Raw genomic sequence first — 15,417 nt, 5'->3', positions numbered from 1 at the left:
ACTATCTGCCAATCTCTTTAACAAGTCACTCCCATTGATGTCGGTTTTTTTCATTATTCTGTCCCTAACTAAGGTACAAATTTTTGTAAAGATGTCCAACATCATTAACCATTAGGGGGAATACAGATGAAAATCACAATCAGCTTTTTCCAGAGTGGTCATGTTTTGCATTTGTGCCTGCAATTCTTGGAAGTTCTAATTTCCCCATATTTCCTTAGTATTTGACATAGGATCTATAAATTAATTTGAAGAGACTGTCATTTTAACAATGTCGAATTTTCTCAGCATGGCTTGCTTCTTTATATGTACCCTTTGTAGCAGTGTTCTATTGTCTCAGGGTATAGACCTTGAACTTCTTTTTGTATTAAGGAATATTTTGTATTATTTGACAATTTCCTATATGTCTACAGTGTGTCTTAGTTAGGGTTTTCTAGTGCTGTGAAGAGACACCATGACCACAGCAACTCTTATAAAGAAAACTCACAGTTTCAGAGGTTCAGTCCATTATCATCATGATGGGGAGCATGGCAGTGTGCAGGCAGATGTGGTGCTGGAGCTGAGAGTGCTACATCTTGCAGGCAACAGGAATTCGACCAACTGTCACACCTAGGGAAGCTTGAGCTAAAGAGACCTCAAAGCCCTCCCCCACAGTGACACACTTCCTCCAACAAGGCCACATCTCCTAATAGTGCCACTCCCATTAGGGACCATTTTCTCTCAAACCCACCACACAATGTGTCTTGATTAAATCCAACCCAAATACACCTGTTCCACTCCATCTAAATCCCCCAAATATTTCCTCCTTCCATCTTAATTATTCCCTCCTTCCTCCTCCTCCTCTACTTCTTCATAATCCGCTGAGTCCAGTTGGTCCTGTGTGCATGGGAATGGGTGTGGGACCACTTTCCAGAGCTGAGAATGAGCAACCTACCAGCACTATCCTTTGAAAAATGACTCCTCTTCCAGCAGCAGCCAATTGCTAGCACCTCAGGGGTGGGTGGGGTCTCATGAGCATATTGATAGGCTCTGTCTTGTACAGGAACCCAAAGTGCTATGACTTCATGGGTGTCATAGCCATGTCATATCCAAGGACATCATTCCATCGCACTCCTCCCCATCTTACATTCTTTCTGCTCCTCCTGAGATGTTCTGAGTCTTGGGGGGGGCTCTGATATAAATCAGACCTTCAACCTTGATCTTGAATATTTTTATGTTGTTATTAATTGGATTATTTTCTTAATTTAATTTTTGATACATTAGTTGCTATGATGTAGAAATACCACTGTTTTTTATTTGTTAACCTTCAATCTTGTGGTCTTATTGGATTTGCTTATTAGTTTTAGTAGCTTTTTAAAGATTTTATTTTTAAATTTGTGTGTGTGTGTGTGTGTGTGTGTGTGTGTGTGTGTGTGTGTGTGTGTGTGTTGTTCACATGAGTGCATGTGCCCTTGGAAGCCAGAGGCATCAAATCTCCCTGGAGCTGGAGTTACTAGCAGTTGTAAGTCACACCAATGTTGATGTTTGGAACTGAACTCAGGTCCTCTACAAGAGCAGAAATTGCTCTTAACCCATCTCCCCAGGCCCCCTGTAGTAATTTTTTAAAAAGTATACACACACACACACACACACACACACACACACACACACACACACACGTATTAGTATTTTCAGCAAATGAAATCGTATCATTGGCAAAGAAATACTTTAGCTTTTTTTTTATGTTTTGTATCCCTTTAATTTATTTTTCTTCCCTTATTTCACTGGCCCTGAATGCTAGCGCAGGTTGGGTAGAAGTGCTAATGGAAATGTCCTTACTTTGCGTCTATTGGGGGCAGTAATGAATCTTACTATCAGTTATGATGTTAGCCCTGAGTTTTTCTGATGTTTTGCTCTTGTTTGTATAAATTCCATTCTTTTAGCTTTTGATTCATTTGTTGCTGTTGTTTTGTTTTGGAGGAGGGTTTTGGATTGTTTCAAGGTTGTAATTTCAGGTTTGTGCTGTATTCTGTTAACATATGTCTTACATTAATTACTGATTATTAAGCCGTCCTTGCAAATTTTGGGTAATTACACATGGGTGTCAGTTTTATGTGGTGTAAGATTTGATTTGCTAGTGTTTTGCTGTTTTTGTACTTACGTTTGTAACAAATACTCCCCTGTAGTGCTCCTTTTAATGTATTTCTAACTGACATTAATGCAATGCTGACCCTGTAGGATTTCCTGGACATGCTTTCCTCTGTGATCTGTTCTAAATGTCTGACATTGGTAAGGGTTCCTCCTTAAATGTTTCATAAATTTCCCCAGAGAAAGTACTTAGAACTGGATTTAAAATTTAATTTTCTATCTTTTAAGCATAAATTTTGTTTTTCAAAAAATATGCTTTGGGACTGGCGGGTGTCAGAGATTTGTCCTGACTGTGGGCCAGGCAGGAAAACTCTAGCAACAAATGGCGCCCAACGTGGGGCACGAACCCACGACCCTGAGATTAAGAGTCTCATGCTCTACCGACTGAGCTAGCCGGGCTTTTTTTTTTTTTTTTTTTTTTTTTTTTTTAAATTTATTTATTTATTATGTATACAGTGTTCTGCCAGGAAGTATAGGCGGGACTAACAGAGAGGAAAATTGAGAGAACAGGAAGCTGGGAGGAGAGACTGCCAGCCGCCATCAGGACAAGGAAGATGTAAAGTACCGGTAAGCCACAAGCCACGTGGCAAGATATAGATTAATAGAAATGGATTAATTTAAGCTGCAAGAACAGTTAGCAAGAAGCCTGCCACGGCCATACAGTTTGTAACCAAAATAAGTCTCTATGTTTATTTGATCGGGTTTAAGCGGCTTGGGACTGGCGGGTGTCAGAGATTTGTCCTGACTGTGGGCCAGGCAGGAAAACTCTAGCAACAATGCTTCTCAATTTGTTATGTAGTTTTGATCAATTTCCATGGCCTTCCAATGGTCACGATTGATGATTTTATCCAGTATTATATTTTATTTTCCTAGGAAGATTTGCTAACCCTGTCATAACACTGTGCCCAGAAATTTCTTCTTTGTGTCTCTTTTTAGTTTCTGTTTTCTATTATATAAATACAGCATAATTTACTTAAAAATCATTTATTGGGTTTTTAAATATATTGTTAGCAAGTAGCCATATTATATATGACTTTGTTTACTTAAGGTCATAAGTTTCTAAGATGTATTCCCAAAAGTGATATTGCTGGGCCAATAGTTATAAGTGTATTTTAATAGGTACTGTCAAATTACTTTACAAATTTGTGCCCAGTAATTACTTTGCTATAATAATGTTCAAGAAGGATTACTTATAAATTTCTTTAAAAAATTAGTTGGCGTATATTAATTATAGACAACAATGGGTTTTATTGTGACATTTTCACACATCTGTGTAATGTGTTTTGATCATATCACTCCATCCCCCCTCTGTGGATCCCTTCCTCTTCCCAGCTAGGCCCTCTGCTACTGTCTTGTGCTCTTCTGCTTCCGTTGTTCCTCTGCCTCCTTCTTTTGTGTGACTAAATGAATTTGATTAATCATTACCTGTCCATAGATGCTTTAAGAGGGGTGGAACCACTGCTGTATACAACTAACCATTAATGGTTTCACAATGTAAGAAGCAAAAATTGCTATTTTATTTGCATTGATTAATTGTAGTACTATTGGAAAACTTCATACACTTTGACCTTTGCTTTATATTATTTTCAGTTGGATTGATTGTCTTTTTCTTATTAATTTATAGGTTCTTTTAGTATTTTAGTGATATTAAACTTTTTTTAGAAAGTCAAAGATTGCTGTAAAATCCCAGACATTTTTATGATGTCATGGATCAAAGGTTTCAGTTTGCTTCATCATAAAACTTTCTTTTTGGTTTTTCCATATTGGGAATTGAATTCAAGTCCTGGTGCATTGAATGCAGGCACTCTACCACCGAGCTTCATCTTCAACCCAAGTATAACATTTTCGAAACGAGAATTCCTAAAATTTTATTTTATGTATATGGATGTTTTTCCTGAATGTTCCAGGTACATCCCTGGTGCTTGCAGAGGTCAGAAGAGTGAGTCAGGTCTCTTGGGACTGTCGATTATGAGCCACCATGGGTGCTGGGAACTCAGTCCTGTGAGCAGCAAGTGTTCTTAACCTCTCAGCCATTTCTCTAGCCCCAACTATAAAGCTTTCCATGATGGGAACCTGGGAAGTTTGGCTTCTTTCAGGAGTAATTTCCCTGTCAGTACATTTCATTTAGGATGACAGCCGTGGGGTGCTGCTGGTGGAAGCCCCACTCTGTCCTTTGGACACACAGCATTACATGATGGAGAATTATTTTAAATTAAATAGTGATACTAAACTTTTTTATGACATGTTTTAGGTAACTTTAATATTTTTGCTTTCATTTCCTTCTAGTAGTAACTTTTTCTTCAAGGTTTTAAGAGCCCATGTTGTAATTCATGTTTTGTTTGCTTGCTTTTAAAACAGAAAGTTGTTCAAGGGATTGATGTACACCGAATCCGAGGACTTGGGTTTGATGCCACATGTTCTTTGGTTGTGTTGGATAAACAGTTTCATCCTTTACCAGTGAACCATGAAGGTAGGACTGCTCTTGTCCCTTCCTCTTCAGGCTACTGAAGGAGGAAGCCTCATGTTTAGGACTTTAAGTGCCAAGAATCCTAAATTTCAAGGAATCCATACTGTCTGATCTACTAAAAATATATTGTTTGTAATTCTGACTGGGGCATTATTGTCAACTGGACATCTTTTCACAAGGTTTCATGAGGTTTATCTCCCCAAATGTGTATGTGGTTGGCTTGAGATAGAACTTTACATTTGTTTTGTTTTGACAATGAAATATTCCACCAGAGGTCATCTAAGGGCGAGAAGGTTTACTTTAGCATACAGTTCCCCATTATGCAGAGATAGGGAAGTCTTGGCCGCAGGAGCTTGAAACAGCTGCTTACTTTAGATCTGCAGTCAGAAGACAAGAGCAACAAGTGTGTATACAAGCTCCTTCACTCCTTCAGCCCCTCTCATTCACTTCAGGGCCCACCCCTTGAGATGCACCTGCCCACATCCAGGGTGTATCTTCCCACTAACCCAATTAAGAAAATCCTTCACTGGCAAGCTCAGAGACCCATCTCCCAGGGACTTCTGAATTTTTCAAGTTGATAATTAACACTAACCATCACAGGCCTTATCAATCTTAGTTTCCCTAGTATTTCTGGCTGTGCAAAATTTCTGGGTACAAGTGAATGGACAGTAAAAATATTAGAAGTGACATTTGCAGTGGAAGACCACAGCTCCTTCTTAAAGCAGCTTCTGTGTGCATCTATCTCTCTGCTCACTGTCCTGCTTCGCACTGCGGATAGACTTGTTAAAAGCACTCCATTTAAAGCAGAGCTCAGTGGCAACTCTGTGAAGTGATGATGACATTCTACCTAAAATATTAAAATAGACCCATTCTTCAACTGCATCCAGCTGATGCAACCCCTCAACACCTTCTTAGCTTGCTACAGATTATATTAAGGTTAGATTTTTATCTGAGGTGGATTATATTGTGCTCGAAAATGAAATTAGAATTTTAAAGGTGGTTTTAAAGTTTTTTGAAAACCTTTTTTCCACTTGCAAGGTGGGAAGAAGATTTGGTTGGACCAAGTGATTATGCATATCAGGCAGATCACCCTGAAAATCATTAAAGCCAAACACGCAAGACTGGTAAAAGTGCAGCTGTCTATAGATGCTAACCAAAATATGAAAAGCTAACACATACTAAGGAAAGCAGTTTAAGAACAGTTAGTATCACTGTGGGAAAATAGGCCCAGTGTTTGCCTTTTAAAGCATTCTTCTTGCTTTGGAGGTCAGCCAGGTGCTTGTTCTTTCTCCCCCTGCAGACACTCTGTACCCAAGCCTCTAACTGTCCCCTTAGTGAAGTTTTGGGGAGGGAGTGCCCAGTGCTGATAATTGTAGATTGTGAAGGGAGTTTGGACCTAGGTTGTGTGCAACAGTCATCTAATATTTAGATGTTTTTGCTCATATTGTATTATTAATGTTATGATGATGGTGGTGGTGGTGGTGATGATGATGATGAGGATGATGATGATGATTTACTGTATGCTGGAAATATACTACATCTTGAGTGAATTGTTCAAATTTTTAAATGCACAAGTAGTCCGTGAGGATGAATACTCTGCTCTCTAAGGTGGCTCTGTAACTCCAGTTCTGCCTTCTGGAACTTCCTCAAATTCCCTTAAAATGTGCTGTGTTTCTGGGTCTGGGTTTTGCTCTCTGTGCCTGTTCCTGTTGTGCTCTCTCCCTTTCTTTCCCTTACCGTGGCTGAGCAGGGACCAGACATTTTCAGAGTTAAATAAAGCTTGTCTGTGTGCGCAGCCCCAGACTCAGCTCAGGGGCGACTCCTCTAAGCTGCCCTTCTGCGTTCCCATGGTTTCTTCTGAGAGGGACAGAGCACCAGCACCCTCACTGTGCCTGGTGTGTAGAAGCAATGAAAAACTAAGCAGACTTTCAGTGGAGTCCTTTATGCGTACTTTCTAGGAGATCTAAACAAAGATTAGCTTTCCAGTTTTTATCTAAAATGGAAAGTGAATTACAATCGGTATTCAGTTTTCATTGTGTAGTTCTGACTGTAGAAGATAGTGGAGCGGCAGCAGCTGCTGTTCCTTGTTACCACGGTTGGAAGTTTGACTCCAGGCATTTCTGTCTCATAGCAGTTCTACACACCACACATTTAAACAACACCCAGCATGCCTGTGCACCTGCGCACATGTGGAAGCATCGATGGCTCTGGGTAGGCCCTGAATGTCATCCAGGTGACATGTGTATCTTGGTCTAAGAATCAGACTCTGAAATAGTTCGGTTATACAGGAGAACCATTTTGCTACTTATGAAAAATGCCTTTTAATGTTCTTGTGCTCGGTCTTTGTTTCATTTTGTATTTTTTTTTTCAAAGCTATGTGAGACTTTAAATTTTTCTAGTCTGGGAAACCAGTGAATGATCTTTACTTTGTAATTCCTTTAGAAACCTTCTTAGGTTGATTATATTTAGCTAAAAATTATTTTCAGGATACATGAAAATAAAATGATAACATAATAGACTTTTGATACCCACTTCTTAGGATAAAAAAGAAATTTAGCTATATTTGAAGATAGATGTCTTTTTTTGAAGAAAAAAATTTTCTTCAATGTAGGCCTTTCCCACATGACCATTCTTATTGCTGCACATAAACACGTGAGTTTGTGCTACTACTCTATGTGGCCACATCTGCAGTGTGGCCAGGCTGCATTGGACTTTTAAAATCTCCTCACTACACATTTAGTCATGTTGACACATCTGAGTCTTGTGCATTCCCTTTCCCAGTTTACTTGTTACCCACACAGGTCTGGTTTCACAGCACACCTCATGGATTTCCCAGCTGCCGTCTGGGAACATCTTCAACCATAGAGTCTTAGTTGCCATTGCAAACTCAGGATAATGATCAATGGAGGGTTGTTTTGCAGATTAAATGAGATGATATGTGTGAAATGACTAGCACAGTAGGTGATGCTTAGACACATAAACACCTGTTCCTAGCAAGATTTGTAGTTCTATAGCTATTTCATTACTAAATTAGTATGTGTGACTGACTCTCACATATCATCACCGGGTCTCAGTGGTGTTGTACTGATGATATACAAGGTGTTTGTGCTGATTTCTCCACAGTGAACCCTGGGAGGTATGCTCCTTAGTGTTTGTCAACTTGACACAATCTAGAGTCACTTGGGAAGTGAGAACGTCAATTGAGGCAGGGCCTCTATTAGTTTGGCCTGTAAATGTGTCTGTATGGCATTTTCTTAATTGTTGATTGATGTGGGAGGACCTAGCTCACTATGGACAGTGCCACCCCTGGGCAGGTGAATTGGAAGGTTTCAGAAAGGTAGCTGAGCAAGCCTTGGAGAGGAGGCCAGGAAACAGCATTCCTCCACAGTTCCTGCCCCTGCTACTTCTTGAGTTCTTGCCCTGACTTACTTCAGTGATTGACCGTGGTCAGGACACGTAAGCCAAACAAATCCTTTCCTTCCCCAACTTGCTTTTGGACACAGTGTTAATCACAAAATATAACAGGAGACATCAGAGATGATAAAAGGAAGAAGGCTTGCCCATCAGTACATTCTGTCATGAATTCATGGAAGCCAGGAAGAAAGGAAGGGGCAGCTAGCTACCCAGGTGTACATCAGAGAGAGTTAGGGCAGGAAGGCTATAGACTCCTTCTCCAACTGGCTTTCAGTTGCTCTTCATGAATCCCCCCTGGACCAGCCAGGAAGAAGGAATTAGGTGTGGCTCGCTGTGCGTTGTCTCCTGGTTAACACATGAGGGATTCAGTTAGTCTCTCTGTGCTCTTAGGTAAGGCATTGGCATCCCCATTGCAGAGATGTGGGCCCTGAAGCCAGGGGGCTGAATGAATAGACTATGTCTCCCTTTGCAGCTTGAGTCAGCACTCCCATTCAGAACCACTCCACCAAACCAACCAAGAGAATGAGAAAAACACCCTGAAATGAGCTCATTTTAATTCAGCTGACTGGGAAAACTAAACATAGAAGCATATAAATGCCCTTGTGTAACTGTAAAATATTTGTCCATATGTAAAGGTGTCCATGACTAAGACAAAGTATCACCTTAGCCCTATTTCAGAGGCTCGTTTCTCAACAAGAGGGTTGGGAAAGGAAGGGCAGAAGTTGGAAGAGAATGAGTGGTAATGTAATTAACTGACAGATCTCAACCAGTTTTAATATTGAATTAAAAATATTATTTCTGTGTGCGTGTGTCCGTGAATGTGGGTTTGTGCATATGGATGACTTCTAACCCTGCAGTTGTGGTCAAGGAAGACACGGCTAGAATGACATTGAAAGGCTTGGGAGTAGGGTCCTCACAGCCTTGCTGGGTACTTTCACTTTAAATTAAATTCATTAATTCATTTTACATTCACTTATTTATTTAGTGTATGTGTACATGTGTCCGTGTTGGGGGGGATACTTGTGACACCTGTGTGGAGGTCAGAAGGCAACCTGCAGGAGTTGATTTGCTCCTTGTAGTATGTGGATTTCGGGGACCAAACTCAGGTCATCAGGCTTGGTGGCAAGTGCCTTTACCCACTGAGTCATGTCCCCCACTCCTACTTTGTTCATTCTTGACACGTGAATCACTGTTGAAATTGTGTAGTGATTTGCCTGGAATCCATCATTGTTCCTCTGAAGTAGAAAGAAAATAAGACAAATCTATGCATATTTCTCTCATGTTTTGTAGGGGATTCCTACCGAAACGTTATTATGTGGCTGGACCATCGAGCAGTCAGCCAGGTTCAGAGAATCAACAAGACCAAGCATGGTGTCCTTCAGTATGTGGGTGGTGTGATGTCTGTGGAGATGCAGGCCCCAAAGCTCCTCTGGCTGAAGGAGGTGAGTGTGTGGGGTGAGGGAAGGCCACTAATGGTTATAGACGGTCTCCTTCTCTGTGGACTAAGAGTGCCCTGTTAAATCTGCAGTGTTCGACTTTCCCCAGACAGTCTAGAGAGGCTGAGCCCATCTTCTTGTTTAGGTTGCAGTTAATCTTTCTTTTTCCTACACAGATGTCAGGCACCATGATCTTTTACATAGTATCTCCTTGAACCCTATCACTCTGTGCAGTAGGCTCTCTTCCTTGTTTTGAGACAGCGCTTTCCTTTATAGCCCTGTTTCACCTCAAGGGCAAGATCCTGCTTCCACTTTCTGAGCACTAGGATTACTAGTATCCAAGCATTTTTTCTTTTCTTAGAGTGCAATGTCTCTGTCTTGTAGATTAGAAAATCTCAGTTCATCAAGAGGAACCACATCACCACAAGTGAGATAATACATATGCAGGAGAGCCAGGATTTGAACTTGAGACCACTTGACTCCAGAACCAATTCTCTTAATATACTGTATTCTGCTGAAGTTCAGAGAGGTTAATTGCCATTCCAATTAGAAAGTGGCAGGGCTGGGATTTAAGTCCAGTCCTTCTGGCGAGAGCCTTCTTTGTCTACACACTCTTAGCCCCGTATTATTCATCTTTGGCCTTGTTGACATTCAAGATATCTCTTTCTCATTTTACCTGCCCCCGAGTTTCCCTGCCACTGAGTGATATGGTGATCTTGGTCCAAGCTCTGGCAGGTGGTTTCCATTTCCAGATGTTAGCACTCCTTTATGAAGTGTGGAAAATGGTGATGTCAGCTTAATGGCTCCCATCAGAGATGGATGGGTGAGAAAGTTCACCTCCTCTGGGAAGCTTGGACTTAAAACCCCTAGGTGGTCTGCTGGTAGAGAATCCATCAAATGAGCAAGAGTTGGTGTGATTCATTACTGGCTCTGGAGTTTCAGGTGGTATGAGTCATCAGTTATTCGGATTGTATAGAGGTGGCTAGAGGAAGGGAATTTGCGAAGGTGCCCCAGCCGTGTGAACACTGAGTAGGCAGTGAGGCAACAGGAGGGCCACGTTTATCAAAGCAAGTCTGGCTTGCGATCTGTCTTGTCAATTTCGATCTGCAGAAAGCCGCCTGTGGTTACTGAGTTTGAACACGGTCTCTCTCAGGAGTCAAGGGTTTTTTGAGCATCTGATTGTGCCTCTGTCCTCAACGATTGTATGCTTTGGGCAAAGTCATTCTTATCCTAGAACTTCTCTTTTTTTTCTTCTATGAAGTGAGAAGTTGGATCAGTTCAGTTTTAAGATTTAACCCAAACGGGCTGAAACACACATGAGAATACGGAACTGTTGTGCACTGCCATGCACTGTGGGTTTCATAGGCACCAATTAGTTTAGTCCTAATAAGTTCTGCCTGTTGTCAGCATGCGATACTGACACAGAGAGGACATCTGATTTTACCAAACGCATGATACAGCCAGGTTTTAAAACCTGTTACCAAGCTCCAAATTCCAGCTCCTTCCAGTAGCTACTAAAAGTACTCCATGAAGTATACCACTTGGTATGGGACTGGGAACAAGGCGATGGTGTTCTTCAAGATTACCTAACCTTAACTTCAAGATAAGGAAAGTGTTGAATGCGTTTCCCTTTGTGGGCATATAGAAGAGTTGTGTTGAGTTCATCTTAGAGCACTGGGAAGATGGTCCTATGTTCACATGAGACTGATAGCTGTCTGGAGATCTGCATTTGCAGACCTCAAGACCTTTACCATCTTGTACTTGAGATCAGTCTTCAGTAAGTAAAGCTAACAGAAAATATAATTTCTAGATGAGATAACAGGGTTTATAACTTCCTAATAACATCTATGTATTTACTTTTTACTTGTTTCATTTTGCCAGTTTATACTTCATCAGGAAACCTGGTGGTCCTTAGGATTGGGGGTCACAATGTTGCTACCAAGCTCAGTGTGGACACTAGATTGGCATAACACACTACAGCTCAGCAATCCTGGACTCAAGCAATCCTTCTGCCTTAGATTCCCAAGTAAGCTATACCTACTGGTATGCACTGCCGTGACTGTCTATGTATTAGTTTAAAAAATATAATTTCCTTCTAAAATTTTTTTCTTTCATTTTTCTTTATTAAGAAATTTTCTTTTTTTTTTTTTTTGTTTGTTTTTCGAGACAGGGTTTCTCTGTGTAGCTTTGCGCCTTTCCTGAAACTCGCTTTGGAGACCAGGCTGGCCTCGAACTCACAGAGATCCGCCTGGCTCTGCCTCCCGAGTGCTGGGATTAAAGGCGTGCGCCACCACCGCCCGGCATACTCACTCCACATACTATCCACAGATCCCCCCTCCTCCCTCCTCCCACCCTCCCCACTTCTAAAATTTTTTAATAAAGGTCAAAACATTGCTTTTCTGCTGATTTATATATCTGAAAGTGAACCTAAGATTGACAAGGTGTTTTGCTTTATTTTCTCTTTGTCTTGTTGGCATGCATAAGAATTCCTGTTGAACATCCTTTTGGTGTTAACATGATTGCATTCAGAATTGAAGCGACATCTAAAACCAGCTTTAGCATCTCATTAAAGGTCTTCTTATAGCACTTCTGAAACTTTAATGTGTAACTAAATCACTGGAGATCTTGTTAAACCATACATTCTGTTCCAGCAGCCCTGGGGCCGAGACTAAGAATTGGAGAGTTTCATTTCTAACAGGTTGTTGGGTGATGCAGCTGCGGCTGGCCTGGGGATTTATAAAGCCTCTGTCAATTTTATGCTTGACTCTTGTACTGTGAAGAAAAGCATGCACTTATGGGGAATCAGGAAAGGGTCTTTTCTCTTGGTGGGAGATACAGGGATATTAGACAACTTCAGTAGAACTGTTCAAATACATATTCAGATTAGAGTATGAGATTCTGTGCTCTGAAGTTCATTAAGCTATCATTTGTCTACTATTAAATAACTTATTACTATTATTTTATTTGTGTATTTGTGTGTGGGTATACTATCCACAGACATGTGTATGGAGGTCAGAGGACAACTTAGAAATTAATTCTCGCCTTCTGCCATGGGGATCCCAGGGATCGGACTTAGGTAGTGTAGTTAGGCTTGGCAGCAAATGCCTTTACCCACTGACCATCTCACTACATCATTTCTGTATTCTTCTTTTATTCCTGCATTTCTAAATCCTGACTGAGTTCCTAGTATAAACCAGAAAGTGCTGGAAAGACACCAGAAAAAAGGGGACAATAAGAACTAAGCCTTAGCTTGCATAAGCGGAGCCCATGACGTATAGTAAGTGAAGTGTGGGGGAGTCAGGTGGATGGAAACAGAGCCATTGGATGAAGACATTCCAGGCACAGTGATAGAGGGACATACAAAAGATTCTGGGAGAAACAAAGTTTTCTTGCTGGAGGCAGATAATTTGACATGAGCCTCAGGGTATAAGTGGAGGCTTTGTCGAGTAGTTAAAACAGGAAGGATTTCCTAGATATATCCTATGATGTAATTTGGGTATGGCATATAAGTCACAAGGGAGAGATGGGACTTTAGTGAATGTAATTGGAGAAGAGGTTAGGTAAGTAGCCTCTTAAGGCCTCTTAAGGGTGGTGCAGTTTGGTTGATGGTTATGAAGTTGGAGAGGGAATGTCTTAGATATCTTCGGCAGGGATGTGAAGATTGGAATAGGGCAAGAAAATGTGTGCATAAGACCTGGAACTTTCTTACCCACCATGGAAGCCTCTAGTGGCTTTGGTCCTAGGATAAATAACACCACATGCACCCTGGCCCAGAAGATGGTATGTGATGTCATTTATGTCCTTGCTCACTTTAATTCATACACAGGGTTCCAGTCAGAATTCTCCAAACATAGCCGGTTCTTCTCACTTCAGTCTTGGCTAGGGAATGGCAGATTGTACTCCCCTTTCCAGTGCTTGCCTGTTTGACTTGGTAATCGGGAGTTTGGGAGCTAGGAAGGTGTTTCACAGGTTCAAGTGTTGAGGAATATTCAAAAGAACATTTTATGACATGTGAAAATTAAGGAAACTTAGTAGCTGTGACTAAAGCTTTACTGGAACACAGCCACAGCCACTCATTGTTATATTGTCCATGGCAAGTGTTTTGTTACACCTCAACAGCCAAGGCAGAAGCTGTGTGGCCTACAAAACCAAAAATATATTTGGTCTGGACCTGGGAAGAGAAGACTCACTGACCCCATTGGTCTTGAAAGTGCTCTTCCTCTACCTAGAATAGTTTTTCTGTGTGGCCAACTCTTTCTTGTCATTAGGACTTGGCTGGCCGTGTGCTTCCTTGGAAAGCATTTCCCTCAAATCAGAAGGTGTTTACCATTTGCACCGTTACCAGTGTAGATCTACAGTTCCCACGGAGGTGTCTATTGTGTTTGCTTCCTCCAACCATTGTAATCCACAGGTGGATGGAGAGCAGACCCAGTCCATTTGTTTACTACTGCGCCCCTCACCCTTGGCTAGGGGGCGCAATGCAAAGGTTTTGAATAATTTCACTGACCGGATAAGGTGCTCCAGATAAGCACTAATGAGAACAGAGTTAGGCACTGCAGGATAGAGAGACATGAGTCCCCAGAAACTTTAGGGATACACAGGAGAGTGAGGGTGACTGGGGCTGACCTCTTTCATAATGCAGCCATTTCTGTGTTCCTGTTCCTTGTCTGGGATACCATGTCCCAGGAAGGCAGGCTGAGTTTGGAGTTCAGACATCTCATGAGTCAGAAGGGATTACTAGGACAGATGTAGCTCTTGGGCAAAGTCACTGGGATCTAGTCTTGCAATATGGAATTTTAATCATGTCCCTTACATTTAAGGTTTGCTTGATTTAGGGTGAAGCGCTTCTCCTTAATAAGAATTGTCAGATAAAAGGAGAAGTGCCATTTGAATTTTTTATAAGCCCCAGCAGCCAGGATTTTCCATTTGGCCACAATGATTCTGACTCTCCTCTTAATGAAGGCCAACTGTAAATTATGTTCTGCCATCCTGGAGCAGCTGGAGTTGCCTGTGTTTATTAACATGAAATGTTGTAGGGTAACAAGATGTAGACTGCAGGAGGTCAGGAGAGGTAACAGCTGATGCTGATGTGGATTCTGAAAGCTCTGTGCTAACGCCACATCAGTAGACAGCTGGAGAGACTGCAGTCTGACTTTGCAGTCGCTTCCTTTTTCTGCCATTGTCCCCAGAGAATGAAACAAATTATTCAGCCCTCCTACCTCCATCCGGTCCCTATACTTCTGTTTGTTCCAGGATGTACTGAGAAATGAGGGTGAGTCCCTACTTGGGACCTAATTAGACCTAGTTGGTTCCCATGCACCTCTCCTGGCTCATGTAGAGCCCTGTGCGGATCCTGGGTGTTAGGATGTAGAGTGGTAGGCTGATAGCTCCTTCCAGCTGAGGGAAGTAACAGTTGAGTGTATTGCAGTAGAAACTGTTGGGAGGAAACTCTACTGGGCATCAAAAACTTCTTACTTTCTAATTCTAGTTTAGTGGTTCTCAACCTTCCTAATGCTGTGACCTTTTAATACAGGTCCTTATGTGGTGACCCTCAACCATAAAATTATTTTTGTTGCTACATCATAACTGTAATTTTTCTACTGTTATGAATCATAATGTAAATATCTGTGTTTTCTGATGGTCTTAGGTGACCCCTGTGAAAGGGTCTTCTGACCTCCAAAGGGGTTATAATCCACAGGTTGAGAACCACTGATCTAGTCCTTTCTGTCAAATAAGAGGCTGGTCAGCTCTTGTTGGTACTTTTCCCTGCTTGATGATTCCATTTTTTTGTGAATAAACCCTTTATCTTAAGGTTTATTCTAACCGTGAAACTTTATGAAAGATAAAGATCGGTTTATTTCTTAAAGTACTCTCTTTTTTTCCCCCTCTCAAAAAAGTCATTCTGGCACAGTGCTTTGCTAGGTAGATAATAAATATTTGTATGACAACAACCAAGTTTACATTAAATAGTTAGAG

The 15,417-nt window shown here is 41.3% G+C and overlaps 1 protein-coding gene and 1 non-coding gene across 16 annotated transcripts in view; one reads left to right on the top strand and one right to left on the bottom strand.

Moving 5' to 3' along the window:
- The window catches only part of Fggy (FGGY carbohydrate kinase domain containing), a 420,639-nt gene that overhangs the window by 39,961 nt on the left and 365,261 nt on the right, over positions 1-15,417 (top strand). For 10 of the 15 annotated variants that reach the window (XM_052715202.1, XM_052715201.1, XM_052715206.1 and 7 more), the window contains 2 exons: positions 4,483-4,594; positions 9,296-9,447. The exons of 1 other annotated variant lie outside the window; for it this stretch is intronic. In XM_052715202.1, the coding sequence (XP_052571162.1) occupies positions 4,483-4,594; positions 9,296-9,447 (264 nt within the window). Of the gene's footprint in view, positions 1-2,580; positions 2,692-4,482; positions 4,595-9,295; positions 9,448-11,322; positions 11,468-15,417 lie in introns of those variants that run through there. 4 more of the 15 variants (XM_052715213.1, XM_052715210.1, XM_052715212.1 and 1 more) reach the window with 3 other exon arrangements.
- Positions 2,451-2,523, bottom strand: Trnak-cuu (transfer RNA lysine (anticodon CUU)). The gene has a single exon. It is a non-coding gene; the product is annotated as a tRNA-Lys (tRNA).

The sequence above is a fragment of the Peromyscus californicus genome, unplaced genomic scaffold (assembly GCF_007827085.1).
Source record: "Peromyscus californicus insignis strain IS unplaced genomic scaffold, ASM782708v3 Scaffold_5__1_contigs__length_169319896, whole genome shotgun sequence".
Taxonomy (NCBI): Eukaryota; Metazoa; Chordata; class Mammalia; order Rodentia; family Cricetidae; genus Peromyscus; species Peromyscus californicus.
Note: the sequence above shows the minus strand (reverse complement) of the source record. Positions and strands in the feature narration are given on the sequence as shown.